The 14,819-nt window shown below is 38.6% G+C and overlaps 1 protein-coding gene across 14 annotated transcripts in view; it reads left to right on the forward strand.

The window, feature by feature from the left end:
- Positions 1-14,819, forward strand: part of afdna (afadin, adherens junction formation factor a) — a 119,516-nt gene that overhangs the window by 92,760 nt on the left and 11,937 nt on the right. For 10 of the 14 annotated variants that reach the window (XM_039692996.2, XM_039692986.2, XM_039692995.2 and 7 more), the window contains 9 exons: positions 1,313-1,378; positions 1,604-1,677; positions 2,604-2,722; positions 3,332-3,523; positions 3,609-3,697; positions 4,978-5,163; positions 5,838-6,974; positions 10,214-10,249; positions 13,222-13,356. In XM_039692996.2, coding sequence (XP_039548930.2) covers positions 1,313-1,378; positions 1,604-1,677; positions 2,604-2,722; positions 3,332-3,523; positions 3,609-3,697; positions 4,978-5,163; positions 5,838-6,974; positions 10,214-10,249; positions 13,222-13,356 — 2,034 coding nt within the window. The remainder of the gene's footprint in view (positions 1-1,312; positions 1,379-1,603; positions 1,678-2,603; positions 2,723-3,331; positions 3,524-3,608; positions 3,698-4,977; positions 5,164-5,837; positions 6,975-10,213; positions 10,250-13,221; positions 13,357-14,819) is intronic. The other 4 variants (XM_039692990.2, XM_039692994.2, XM_089118866.1 and 1 more) reach the window with 1 other exon arrangement.

Genomic DNA, 14,819 nt, shown 5'->3' on the forward strand with positions numbered 1-14,819 from the left:
AAACCAATCTGGTAGGTTGTAGATTTGAAGGAAGGAGTATGTCAATCATCTAATGAAACTATTTGAAGTTATCTTTCAGTTTTAGTTTAACTTTAGCTTCACCAACAGAGCAAGAAAAACAGAGCCAATGTGTTGTAGACTTGGCTGGTGTGGCATTTTGAAAATGGTTTATGACCATGAAAGCATCTTTTGGAGTATGACATGGACATTGGAGGAGGTCTGGCCCTGGAATTAGATATAAATATTATACTTTTGAAAGATTTCATACCAGGCTGTACAAGTTTCTTTTTTTTTTTAAAGGAGAATTTCTTTCATTTTTCCACTTAAGAGAAGCAGCACAGTTATTTTAGCACAACGTTTAACCTACAATTTATTCCTATGATTTCAAAGCTGAATTTTCAGCATCATTACTCCAGACCTCAGTGTCACATGATCCTTCAGAAACCATTCTAATATGATGATTTGCTGCTCAAGAATCATTTAATGTTGAAAACGGTTGTGCTGCGTAATATTCTTGTGGACAATGTGTTGTGGTCAGATTTTCTGTATGAGAAAACAGCTGAGAAAGCTAGGAATTTAATACAGCCATCTTATTTTTATAGTTGCATTTTAGCATGATCTCCCTTAAATAAAACCGCTGGCAGCAGCCAGGGGATTTTGGGTACTTACTTTCTCAAATAGCAAATCCAGCCATTGGGGAAAAAAACAAATGTTGCTAACTTGTAACCGCAGTCCTTAAGCAAACCCCTTTAAAGCTCATATCAGTGGTACTCTGTCAGCTTAAATCCTCGAACAGACCATTTAACTCCAGTTATGGAGCATTACGTGATAGAAATGTTATGGCTGAGTGTTAACTTGTGTGGTGTTAGCATTTCAAGAGTACAGGAAGTGCTTCAATGAATGCATTGTTTTATCCTGAAGTTAATTACTAGGTTTTATTTTGAGCAATATTTCTGTAGCATGCATTGACATTTAGAGTCGAGCTGATATCTCAATGGTTGCACAGTCCAGCAGCCAGATGGCCTCTGTCAGATGATGACCTCTGACCCTGGATATTGGGTGAAGTACTCATAGAGGGTTAAACATGGCTAGTTTGAACAAAAACTAGCCCAGATCTGGTCTGAATTCATGAATGAGTTTATTTATGTGAATGTCTTCACTGCTGGCTCCAGATTTCTAGCCTTTCGTGAATGAACGCCTAGTTTCCTTGTCCAGCGGTTTCCACAGCGAAACTACTGGAGCCTGTTAATGACATTTAGATCTTTCTCATAGTGCTAATAAAACGTTTTGCTCTTTGTTTTGTGTTTTTTAGGGTGCCGGGCAAGACAAACTTGGTATTTACATCAAGTCTGTTGTCAAAGGAGGTGCGGCAGACATGGTGAGTTTATTTCGATTTTTATATTTTAATGCTTTTTTATAGGCAAAAGCAGATGCTGTGACCTCATTTCCTCTGAAACCACTAGCAGCTAGCATTGCTAGTGTTATTTCTCGCAAGTAGTGTCATTAATATTACACTACTATTATAATTAATAGCACTATTAAGTATTAAACTGTAAAAATCCAACTTTGCTTGACTGTCTTGTTTTTAAATGTTTTTCTTCAGGATGGGCGTCTGACTGCCGGAGATCAGTTGCTCAGCGTGGATGGACGAAGTCTCGTCGGTCTCTCTCAGGAGAGGTAATTCTGGAGCATTCAGACCATTAATAATGATGTCTGTAGAATGGGATTTAAAAAATTTGAACTGGACTTATAGGTAAAGCATGTAATATCCGGCTACATCGGAGAAGATGAGCTTCTCAGTGAAATAAACTGGAGGATTGCATGCTAAAACCATTTTATTATATCACATCACAAGCAAGGACTGTGTCTTTATACACACAAATTAAGTGACTTAGGAATAATATATGATGTCTCTTGTTTTTAGAGCAATTGATACCCATGAAATTCTCTGGAAAAAATTGGAAAAAAAAACCCTGAATTTTTTTTTTATTTTTTTTTATTTAACTTTCCTGAAAGAGGAAAGTCTCATTATTAGGATGGTTTAATGACTTGCATGAAGAATGCAACATTATTATGTGTTTACACAAATATGCACTCATTAAAATAAAATAGGCCTTAATGAGAAGTTAATTTATGACATTGTGGTTTGTCATGTAATTATCCTAGATTTAACTCGAATTTAGTTCAACATTTATAGCCATTAAGTTATAATTACATGTAGAAAGCACCTTTTGTGTTTGCAAAGTCAAAATGGCATAAATGTGTTGTTTTTGTCCAAATAATTGCATTTATGTCTTGCATGTGGTTTTGAGATGCGGTGGAATTGATTAAACTCTTAAATCTGCGGATTGGAGTTAAATGAAAAGCATATGTCTCAAACCAGTTGAATGGACACAACTTGAGTTGCCTTTGGTATTCGTTCCAGTGTCCATCTCTTTGAGGCATTTGCTTACAGTTAGCCGACGGCAAATCCAAACAGACATTCTAAGAGATTAGTCTCTTGAAATAAGCTCTCATGATATTGCGCATGAATGCTTTGGTCATGAAATTCACATAGTCTACTGTTTTATGTGTTTTACTCATAAGATGTCTCTGTCTTGTAGGGCGGCGGAATTGATGACACGAACCGGCTCGGTTGTAACGCTTGAGGTGGCCAAACAGGGAGCCATTTACCACGGGCTGGCCACACTCCTCAGCCAGCCATCCCCCATGATGCCCCGAGGTAAGCACACATCGCACAACTGTGACCTATTATGGTTTTTTTACATTTTCAACTCTTTCTTTAGTGTGTTATGTTGATGTTTGAACATGAAAAAACACTGCAATGTTGCAAAGTTCACTCTACAGGGAGTTATTCTCTAGCGCTGTTTCTGAACTCCCTGAAATTCCTCGATTTTAGTGATTTTCTTTTGCATGTGACAGTATTCATCATTTAAATAATTCCAAAGGCATGTGCAGTTATGGCAAGGGGAGTGACATTTCATAGAGACCGAAATTAAACCGACACTGGAAATAGAGGTGCTGCAACAGTGTAAAATATGACAAAAATTAAACAAATGTTCTATTTAAGCATGAAAACTTTTACAATAGTATAATATGGCCTCTTTAAAGCGTTAATGGGCTTGTGTGTGGAAGCTTCAGTATCCTACTTAAAAATACCCAGTGTGCACGACTAATTCCTTAAAGAGGTGGAAATGTGGTGGATCTGGCACCCGCAGCATTCCCAGTCACACACAAAATGTGTTGTGGGTGAATTCCCCCATTACAGAGAAATGGGCACATTCTCAGTGCTGAGTTTTGTCTCATCCATGCCTCTCTTTCTTCTCTACAGCATCAGAACGTGGACGTGGAGACAAGGGAAAGCTAAGACCAAAGAGTGAGGGCTTTGAGCTCTATAACAACTCTGTGCAGAATGGCTCTCCTGAGAGCCCCCAGGGCACGTGGGACAACTATCCTGAACCAAAGAAGGAGGACAGGTTGTTGAAGAATCGTGCAGACCACCGCTCCAGCCCAAATGTGGCTAGTAAGTGTGCCGCTTCAAAGACTTGTCATATGTGCTTATTTTAAGTGTTGACATTATATTTATGTCTACGTTTTACCTCCTGTAGACCAGGCTCAGAGTCCAGGTGGGAAGCCTGTTTACCCAGGAGCCCCAGGAAAGATCACTTCAGTCTCAACGGGAAACCTCTGCCCTGATGTGAGTAATCATCAGCACCTCTTAGAGGAATGTTACATGTGTGTGCCGAAGCTCTTTTTCCCCAGTGGATCGAGCTGTTGCCAGTGTGAACGGTTGTCCAACTGATTCCCGGACGAATGAGTCTTATGATGTGGTTCTTTTTAGCGAACCAAACTTTACAGCATGTCTAGTGAAGTTTAACCAATTCCCAAAGAAATTAGTCTCATAAACTGTTTTTTTAGCAAATCAACAATCAGCATGACCAGTGTAGTTTGACCGATCCCCAAACAAATGACTCTTGTGAACTGATTCTTTTTTAGCGAATCAAAAAAATAATAATACATGAGGAGGACGTGAAAAAGTAGTCTAAAAGTAGTCTTTGTGAATTCAGAAACATACAGCATGACCAGTGTAGTTTAACCAATTCCCCAATAAATGACTCTTATAAACTGTTTTTTTTTAAGTGAATCAAAAACATACAGCATGACCAGTGTAGTTTAACCAATCCCTCTTGTGGAAGCAAATTACTGTTATGAGCTGGTAAGTGAATCAAACCCATACACATTAAAGAATCGTTAAGAGTCAGTATTAAATTCCATACAATTCCTATCCCTAGCTACTAACTTACTAAGTAAAAGTGGCTACTTCAATCACAAGCTGTTTAAAGGGACAATAACAGAAACTTACTTAATTTATGAATCAAAAGCTATTAAAAATAGTGTTTGACTAAAAAGTTTGCTACAAAAATTATGTAAATTTGCTCCACTGGACATCTGGGAACATTTTTGAGTGACTATTTGCATTTAACTTTTAGGACCCGAAACTGATAATGAATCCTAGTTTTGTCACACTACACAGTTAATTGGAAAAATGACTAACTAGAGAAACTAAACGATTATGTTAGCAGCTGAGCTAATGACATGCCACTAAAATATGTAGTTAATTTGGTAGTGCCACCTCTTTTAGGTAGTTACTCCCTTTATCCAGAAGTATATCAGAATATTTCATGCCGAAATGTGTTGTAATGCAGGTGTGCCTTTTCTTGTGAAGTCTCTGAATTCATTTTTTGTCTCTGAAACCACAGGCTAATAGAAGCCTAATAGAAACATGATTCATGGTTGATTGTTGTGTTCACTTGTAATTAATCCTAATCATGTCTGTAACCACCATCTGATTGGCTCTCACACTAGTTTCCATTTTAGATTAATTATAACCAATAACGCTGCACTTAAACGTTATGGAACGGGAGTTTACACTGTCACAGCTTAGTCTAATCTGTCTTTACCCTGTTTGTCCAACAGGAGGAGCCCTCTCCACCCCGTCCAGAGGCTTATCCGATCCCCACTCAGACATACCCAAGGGAGTATTTCACCTTCCCAGCCTCCAAATCTCAGGACAGGATGGGCCCTGGCCAGCCCTGGCAAAACAATGAACCGGAGCCTCTTCCCCCTATGGATAACCACTCTAACAACAGCATGGCTATGCAGGTTAGCCTTTTTAGGAAGAGAATGCATAAGAGTTCTGCATGGTGTCCTGGTGACACTGTAAAGTCCCACAGTATTTTTTAAACAGCACTGTACCTTAGATACAACTATTTGTACGAGAGCTACTATTATTTCGGCATTCTGCAGTAAAATGTTATGTATATTTTGTGTCCATTTATGTGTTTTTTTTGTGGTATTTTTATTAAGCATTTTTTTTTATTGTTATAATGCACACTACCATTCAAAAGTTTGACTTCACTAATATTTTTTTTAAGGAAATTAGTACTTTTATTCAGTAAGAATGCAACAATTGATCAAAAGTGAGTGTAAAGACATTTATATATTATGTTTTCTAATAAAAACAAAGTGCTATTCAACAAAGAATCCAGAAAAAAAAATAGTCTGAGAGACTTTTGAACGCTTTTGAACGTAAAAAAAAGTATCTCTTATGTTATAAGTCATTTCTGAAAATTTAATTTAATGTTCAGATTTTTTAAGATTTTAATTTAATTGTCTTTCATTAAAATTTTAAATGCATTATCTTACAAATCAAATAACTGTAATTACATTACCAAGGACTTAATTCTTCAAATTGTGTGTTTAATATGTGCTTTTCAAACAAATTAGCCTGTATTTTGTTTTGTTATCCTCACTGCTGTGTCATTGTGTCCTGCTAGCGGGTGGCGCGCTCTCAGGAGGAGCTGTGTGACATTCCGGGCGGATACCCTGGTGAGCGTCTGCGTCAGGAAGACCTGATGCTCCTGCAGCAGCAGCAGCGTGAGGCTGAGTACCAGCGAGGTGGAGGCGAGCACTGGAACCACCAGGTGTCCTCTTCGGTGGAGTCCAGTACCTCCAGCCAAGAACACCTCAACTTTTCATCATCCTCTGGCTCTAGGTCCCAGGGCAACCACAAGAGCGGCCCTGGCCGCTGGAAAACCCCAATAGTTCCCAATTCCGGCCCAGTGGGCGTCTCCCAACCCTCCCGTTCTGACCTTCCCCCGCCTCCTCCTCCTCCACCCGCACACTACGACTATGAGCCGCAACCAGACATGCCGCTTCCTCCACCGCCGTCTGTTTCGCAGCAACAGGCGGTGGCCGCGGCCGATCGCAAGAAACGCGAAGAGCAACAGCGCTGGTATGAGAAGGAAAAGGCCCGGCTCGAGGAGGAGCGAGAGAGGAAGAGAAGAGACCAGGAGAGGAAGTTGGTGCAGATTCGCAACCCTGCCGTCCCTGGCCCTGCCATGCACAACAACCAGCACGGCCCGCTGCCACCTGCCCCTCAGCACCAACAGATGCCCCATCCACAGCCCCCCATGCCAGTGCAGGTGCCCCAACCGTACCTTCCCCCGGTCCAGCTGCAACAACCGCCGCCGCCGCAACCAACTCGGCCCGATAAACTATCCAGCCTTCCTCGCCAACCACCACAGGACACTGTAATCCGTGACCTCCTGCCTCAGCAGCAGCCGCGCACCATTGAGAGGCGCGACCTGCAATACATCACCATCAGCAAAGAGGAACTGTCCGCCAGCGACAGCCTGTCGCCCGACCCCTGGAAGAGGGACGCCCGAGAGAAACTGGAGAAACAGCAGCAGCTTCACATCGTGGACCTCCTGGACAAGGAGATCCAGGAGCTTCAGGCCAAGCCCGAGCGCACCGCCGAGGAGAGCGACCGTATGCGCAAACTCATGCTGGAGTGGCAGTTCCAGAAGAGACTGCAGGAGTCCAAGAACGAGGAGGATGAGGAGGAGGAGGATGATGAAGATGTAGACACCACGCTAATTATGCAGAGACTGGAGGCGGAGAAGAGAGCACGGGTGAGCAGACACGGGGAGATTTGCTATGTGGATATAAATGGTTAAAGTCAACATGAAATCAAAACTGACCTTGTTTACTTTCGTAATGCACATTCCTGGGATTATCAGGGCACGTTAATCCAAAGAAGTCTTTGTAATCTTTCATTAAAATGTAACCTCTGAAAGGTGTGGATATGTGGGCAGGGAAAATAATATTAGCCATTATTTATTTATTTATTTACTGTTTATTTGAATAGGGACAGATACAAAAAAACATAGATTATTACATAAAGAACAATCCGATGCCTGTATCATAGTGTTTATAGTCAAGGCTAATTCGCAACACCAGTCCCTAGAAGGGCTTTTAACAATCAAGAAAAACAAAGGAATAAAAAAATGACAGTGAATACAATAAAATGTCAAGAAACCAGTTAGCACAAATAAATTAGCCAACCTAGTGAACCTACAATTGGTGTACTTTTCACTTCACATTAAAGGGTAACTAAACCCCTGGTCAGAGCCTGACTCCACCCACTGGCTATATTTGAAAAATGCTGAAAAAGTGGGCAGACCCCAGCGGAGATAGAGGGGAAGAAATAGATGCTAAAACACTCTATGTCTGATTGTTTTCAATACTCGCAATTCCAACTCCTGACTCTCTACAGTGGTTTTGACGAAACAAGCTGGTTTTTTATACTGCTCGTACCAAGAGCGTGGTGAGCTGAAACATGCGTACGTCACGAAGAACCGCTAAAATCCAATAGGAAAATTCAACTGCAGTAGCCACCGTTCAAACTGAAGAGGGCAGCACTAAGACGTTTTTACACCATATATTGTAGAAATAAAACACTTTATACACAAATGTCCAAAAAGTTACTCGAATCAATGACTGGTATTAATAAAGATCCATTCTTACAGATCATTAACTAAAAAAAGTTGTTTTTGGGTTTAGTTACTCTTTAAGCTATAGGAAAACGTATTTTAATGTTTAAACAATTGCAATTAATTCTTTCAATTATTTCAATAACGTAGGTCATTCTGAAATTCATCGCATCACAAAAGTAAAATTGGTTGTGATGCTTTTCATGTTGACTTTAAGTACTTAAAATGTTACTATACTGTATCTTGATAAATGGTTTTGTGATGTACCTTTTCCTCACGCGTGTATAGAGCATTAACATTGTTTTTCAGTTGCTTTGGAACGAATCAGAGTCTAGTTCTACTTGAGTACACTTGCACATGTGTTTTTCCCATTGCTGCGCAGATTGAATCGTCTAAGGTAGTTGCAAACCCCTGCAGTATTGTTTGAAGTTGAGTGCCGGTCTCTTTGTATGTCCGTTATAGACTTTTGCGTTATGCTTGAAACCGCAGTCAGAAGCAGGACAGACTGGCGATGGAATCGCTAATCACTAACCCGGGAATCCTTGCGTGATTGTTTTTTTTATTTTTATTTTTTTAGCCTCCGCTGTTATAATGAATGTTTTGCCATGAGCTCCTGCAACATGCCTATGTCATTGCTTTTCCATGCTGCACTGCTGATATATGCTGCGCTGACGGAGGGGTGAAGCCAGTGCTTTACGATGCCAAGCACTGGACACGTTTCCACTGCTTGCCCCAGCATCAACCTGCCTCGTCCAGATCAGTACATCTCTCCTGATCTCATCTGTCATTTAAAAATCTGATATTCATTTAACTTCTAAAAACAGATCAGTGGCGGAACCATTTCTGACCTTTAGATACTGGCTAACCTACCATTTAGGATCAGAATCAATATTATTTGAAATGTGCTAACAAAAATTTCGAACATGAACATTTATTATTTGTATGCAAGGACTTTTCAGGCACATATTAAGCCTCGTCTCTGACCAGGGTGGAGAATCAAAACCATTGATTCTGTTAGTAACTAGGGCTGGGTGATTTAAAATCAATCAAAACAAGTCATTTAAAACAAGATAAATGTAAATATAGGATAAATAAATGCATATATTAATGGGTAGATTTAGAAAATAGATGTGTATTACATATTATATATTACATATCATAATAATAAAAATGTCCATATTATTATTATTTGGTGCATAAAAAGAATTAAATATGAAATCTATCGATGTGCGTGTATATATTTATATATGCACCGAAATATTTAATATTTAATTATTTTTATGCACCAAATAATTATACATAATAATCAGCAATATACTATTTTCATATACTATATACAATATCTATTTTCTAAATTTACCCATTAATATATGCATTTATTTATACTATATTTGCATATATTTTGTTTTAAATTAATACCAATATATATCCTAATGGTTACGAAATATCTTAATGGCAAATCGACTCATTTGAAATGATTTGCATACATGATTTTTTAGCCATCTCTAAAAAAAAATAAAAATAAAAAAATAACCTAACTTTAGCTAATACGAAAGAAACTTTTTTTTTTTTTTTTTTTTTAGAGATGTCTAACAAATCGTGTAGGCAAAATTGCAAATAATTTCAAATGAGTCGATTTGCCATTTTGTAACTATTAGGATATATATTGGCTAAATAAAATGTTTAATATTCAAATTGGCAACTCCGATTTTATATATCCATAAAATTGGCGAATGCCCAGCCCTATTAGTAACTAAATGGCTTAATCTGTGTTTAGGAAACAGCCTGTGATGAGTTTAGCCTTTAATGTCGAAACATTTGAGCTCCATTCAATTGAATTCAGGCTCTTGACTTTTTGGTGGGCTGGTTTGTGTGTTATTCTCAAATGGCTTTTTTGTGCTTTCCAAGTCTCGCTAGCACAAACGTCAGCCCCCTGAGGTCCACTAACGTTTCCCAACACCTGCTGTAGTATAGCGTTCACCTCAAAAGCACAGTCCTCAAAGCTAACTTTGATATCGCTCCATCCCTGAGGAGTTGGCAGGTCGAGCCGTCTAAGGGAAGGTCAACACAATCCTGTGTGTTTGAAGGAAAATTTTGCCAGTGCTTCAGTGGGGGGGGGACGTGGAATGATGGGGAAATTCCTCACCAGCTCAAGTGTTTGTGGAGAGAAGTGGACCGCTGGCACTAATCAGACCCAAACTGCCCTGGAATGTTCCTGGCAACACATCACTACGTCCCGGCCCACTGCGCCAATGTTTTTTGTTTTGTTTTTTGCTTTTATCTTCTCTAAAACCCCTCTTTTTCTTTATTTCTTACTACTTTATTTATTCTCTCTCCCACCCCTTTGGTTGCTCTGTATGTTTTTGTTTCTCTTGCAGCAGACTGCTGTTCCAGCAATCTCTGTACTAGACTTGGTATGTTCTTTACGCTCTTTACTTGTCTTCCTGTTTCGGCTCCACCTGTGTCTCCTCTTGTTCACTACCTCCCTCCCTTCATTCGGCCGTGGTGGCTCCTTTACCCATGGGTATTATTTTGAGAGAGATGTACCACTTTTTCAAGCAGGGGACACCATCATGGGGACTCCATCTCGGGTTGTTCATTGTGCTTCACTTGAAAACTGCTGCTTTGCAACAATAAAAAATGAGCCGAATAAATCTTTAAGGAAAGACGACATAGAAAATAAATTTTTAAAGCTAAAGCTAGGTTATATCGTGACACTGGCTTAAGTATTGTAGTTATTATATTCAAAACTAGTTTTCATCTTCCATTGGTTGGGGAAACGGTCTCGCCTCCAAACTCACTCCAGATCAACCTACGAATGCTTAATTTTGATTAATAAAATGATGCAAATAATTATTTTTGATTATCAAATTAATTAAATATTAAGATAATTTAATAATTGACTCATCCCTCGTTTTCTTAAAAAAAAGTTGTTTTTTTTTAAAGTTAATGAGGCCGTGTTTTGAAGGCTTCATTTATCTTCATTGTAAGATTTATGATTTTAAAACTTTTTTTTACGTTGTTGTGGCTATACTGTTGAAACCTTGGGCTCCATTCACTTACATTGTAAGTGCTTCACTGTAACCCTGGGGTTTTGTTTTTTTAAGAAAAAGAGGGAGAAGTTGAAATTATTTTTTGTGGCAATTTGTGCCACAAATGCTGTCGATTTGAGTTTATCACGTATTAACTACAAAATCACACACTTCAGCTTTAAATGTGCTCAGGAAAGCAACCTTATATCTGGAAGTGTGTGCAAGGCTTAGACATGAACATTTGCATCTAGAAAGCCACAAAATTCATTCCAAAGAAAGCTTTGACAGTTCTTTATCCTTCTTGGAGAACACGATGAAGCTCTGCTGGTTTCGGCAGCCGTTGTTTCAATGCAGTGTCATCATGAGGGCTGGGTTGGAGCATGTTTTCTTCCAGCCCGGTCTCTCCGGCCCTGAGCTTGCTTGCATGTGGGCCTCATCACCATGCCGTGATCTCCATTCCGGTTTCTTCCTCCACTCATCACTGCTCTCTGTGTCTGTGTTGACCCTGGCGCTTTGCCGCTCCTTTATTCTGCGTTTCTCCATGGTTTTTGGTGCTGGGTTTCTTCTTCCCCTCTCCTGACTACTGGACATGTCTCTGTGTATGTCCTCTTCCTTCTGATTTCCGATGGAAACGTTGTATGGCCACGATTTGTATTTCCCTACCTGTTGAGAGCTTAGTATATGTATTGTGTATGAAGTTTGATCGAGGTGTTTGGATTACCTTTCAAATGATTATCTGTAGAAGCGTTTTTGTCAGTAAGTTGTTTTGCATGAAGCGGTGTATGTGCATGTCGTTCTCTTTTAATGTGTGATTGTGTTTGATGCACGATACCTCTCGTCACAGTGATCACATCAACTAATTTAATGGTGATAATTCATTACAGAATGCTTTTTATATAAATTATCACAGCGGGCTAGTCTATAAATTAGCTATTAATAAATTAAACAACTACACATTTTATCTAGATGACTGTTAAAACTGTAAAAATATATATTTTTAACCCTAAAACTGTATTCTGGACAAATGTTGGCAAAATAGTTTTGATTTATTTTTAAAAAACACTTCCCTTGATCTAAGCGGTACAAGACTTGGCTACTTTTCCTAAGTTTGCCTCCTGAACACACAATTTTTTTGACTCAATTCTACAATGTTAAGTGGGTGAAAAAAAAAACTACTTGTTTTTGGGTCAAAAATGGGCACCCAGAGAAATGAATGGGAAAAACTGAAATTTAGAGCATCCTAAAATAAGCCAAAATAAGACATCAGGTGACAGCAAAGTCACTTCATCTTTAGGTTTTAGCTCTAAGAACTTATTGGAATGATATTTTACTGTAGTTAAAAAAAAATAAAAAATACAACATAAAAATAAGCATAATTTACATAGAAAATATGGTATTTTTTTGAAGTAAATAAATAAAAAAATACCCCCAAAATAAAAAAAAAACATCATAAATGGATAGACAAAACTTTATCAAAGTGATATAACATTTATAATAAATAAAAATTAGGATCACACCTGAGTCCTCTGTGCCCACATTTGTCCACAATTACAGGATTAAGGGCTATAAAGTGAATACGGTTTGAGGGCTACATGTTGTATTTGGTTTAATGTTATGTGTAAATATAGGTTTATAAGTTTAAATGGAAGTTAAAATGTTTGGGCTCAGTAAGATTTTTTTTTTCTTCATTTTTTGTTTAAAGAAGTCTGCATTTAATTAATCAATACTGTAAAATCAGTGATACTGTAAAATATTATTACCATTTAAAATGCATATTTTAGATTTAGTATTTTAAAATGTATCCCTATGATCGAAAAGCTGATTCTTTTTTCTGTATCATTAATCCAGACTTCAGTCACATGATCCTTCAGAAATCATTCTGATATGCTAATTTGCATTTAAGAAACATTTCTTATTATTATCAAAGTTGAACACAGTTATAATAGCATAAGATTTTTGTGAAAACCGAGATAGATTTTCCAGAATACTTTAATGCATTTATCTGAAAATAGAAAACTTTTGAGAAAAAAATCTTATAGACCTTAAACTTTTGAACGGTAGTGGATGTTTGTTAAAATCACAAAATCAACCATCAAACTAGTTAACTAATAAAGCCAGATTGAATATCAGTAGTTTTAGAATTAGATTTACATTAAATTTAGTTATTAACCAATAATTTTTTTTTCTAGATTTCTAGTTTATCATCAGTTTAATTTAGGAACAATTTAGGTTTACGTCAATCATTTAGGTTTTGCACCAGGATTTAAAATGGCAAATTCAGTCAGTCCAATCCATCTTCTCTGTGGTCCAGTGTTTTTCCTCTAAACCTGATTATGTATTGTTGTGCACCTCAGCTACAGGACGAGGAGCGACGACGGAAACAGCAGTTGGAGGAAATCCGTAAGCGTGAAGCAGAAGAACGAGCCAAACAGGAGGAGGAGAGACGCTGGAGAGAGGAGGAGAGAGCCAGACGAGAGACCGAGGAGAAGGTATTGAGATCGAAACGGACCAGCGACAACTAGGAACTTTCTATATGTAGTTAAATGCATTTATTTAAGACTCATAGACATAAAATGCTGCATGCATATGTTAAGTTTTTTTGTGTAATGTGCAATTGCAGGCATGTTTTAGCACACTTCATATGGAATGCAGATTATCTTTGTCTTTTTTCCCCCCTCAAACAGGCCTTAAACACAAGTCACGACCACAGCAGATAGAAAACAATATCTCAGACCTGTAATCTTGCTATTATTAGTCAGGGTAATTATAGTGAGGAACTTTATGAATCAGTCTTTTGACATGTTTATCTGAAGGAGACATGTGATGATTTTATGCTAATGCAAAGCTTTTTCAAGGTTTTCGCCTGATTTCCATATGGATGGTTCCTCACGATCTTGTAAGTGGGTGTGATTAGAGACAGCAGCTGATGTTTAATACGTCAGACTGTACAAGATCACAGCCCCTTGTATAATTTAAAATAATGTGCATCTATGTATATATATAGTATAGTATATATACTATATTTGCTGATGATAATAATAATGTTTACTGCAGTCCTGGAGTTAGTAATGAACCGTTAACTGATAAAGGCTAAATTGGGTTTGTTTAACTCCCATGTGTTACACTTCTGGAATGCCTCAGCAGGTCATTGACTTACCAGTGGTCTGAATTTACATTCTCCATCTAAAATGTGAGCGGTATCGTCCCACTATGTGACCATCCAGTTTTATTTGTGCCTGTGTGCGTCATTTTCAGACCACTGGTAATTCTCGAGGCCAGTTGTGATGTCCAACTGCATGTCTTCACAACATCTCCACTCCTGTGTTTGTGATGTATCCCCATCCCCTTCAAAGAAACGCATGAGAATCACATGTCAGATCTTTGCACAACAATCCAGCAGTTTGTTGGGCGGCCATTGCCATTCCATACAACATTGCTTGGAAGTGCTGTTGGAAAGTGGCCCACCTTGGTTTTCATGGAGGCCGTCTCAGATTGAACTAGCTCATGTGTGTTTTGCCTCCACACGCACTCATGAGAGACATTCCCACCGCATACTAACCCATGCAGAGAGACCAGAGCAGCCAGCCACTGGGTGTTTTAAACCGCCAAATGCCAGCCAGACATGGAGTTTGTAACAGTATCATATGCTCCAGTCTTTCCATTACAGTTAAAACAAAACGCATCTGTCAGCTGTAGTGACTTGTTCCTCTTTGGTGCCATCTGGTGTGCTTACAGTCAAATGCAATGGCTTCACTGCAAGCAAGCAACCCAATGCAACTAAACTGAACTAGATTGTGTTTATACAGTTAGCATTTTTCAGAAAGATTAAGAGGCTGTTTTCATGGATCCATTTGCAACTAAAAATGGAAAACTTTTTACGTGATAGTGATAATGGTGTTTTTGGGGCCTAAAAACGCAAACTTTTGAAACCGGGTTTACAACGGGAAAACAA

The sequence above is a fragment of the Pimephales promelas genome, chromosome 13, assembly GCF_988280905.1.
Source record: "Pimephales promelas chromosome 13, fPimPro1.hap1.1, whole genome shotgun sequence".
In the NCBI taxonomy this organism is placed as follows: domain Eukaryota; kingdom Metazoa; phylum Chordata; class Actinopteri; order Cypriniformes; family Leuciscidae; genus Pimephales; species Pimephales promelas.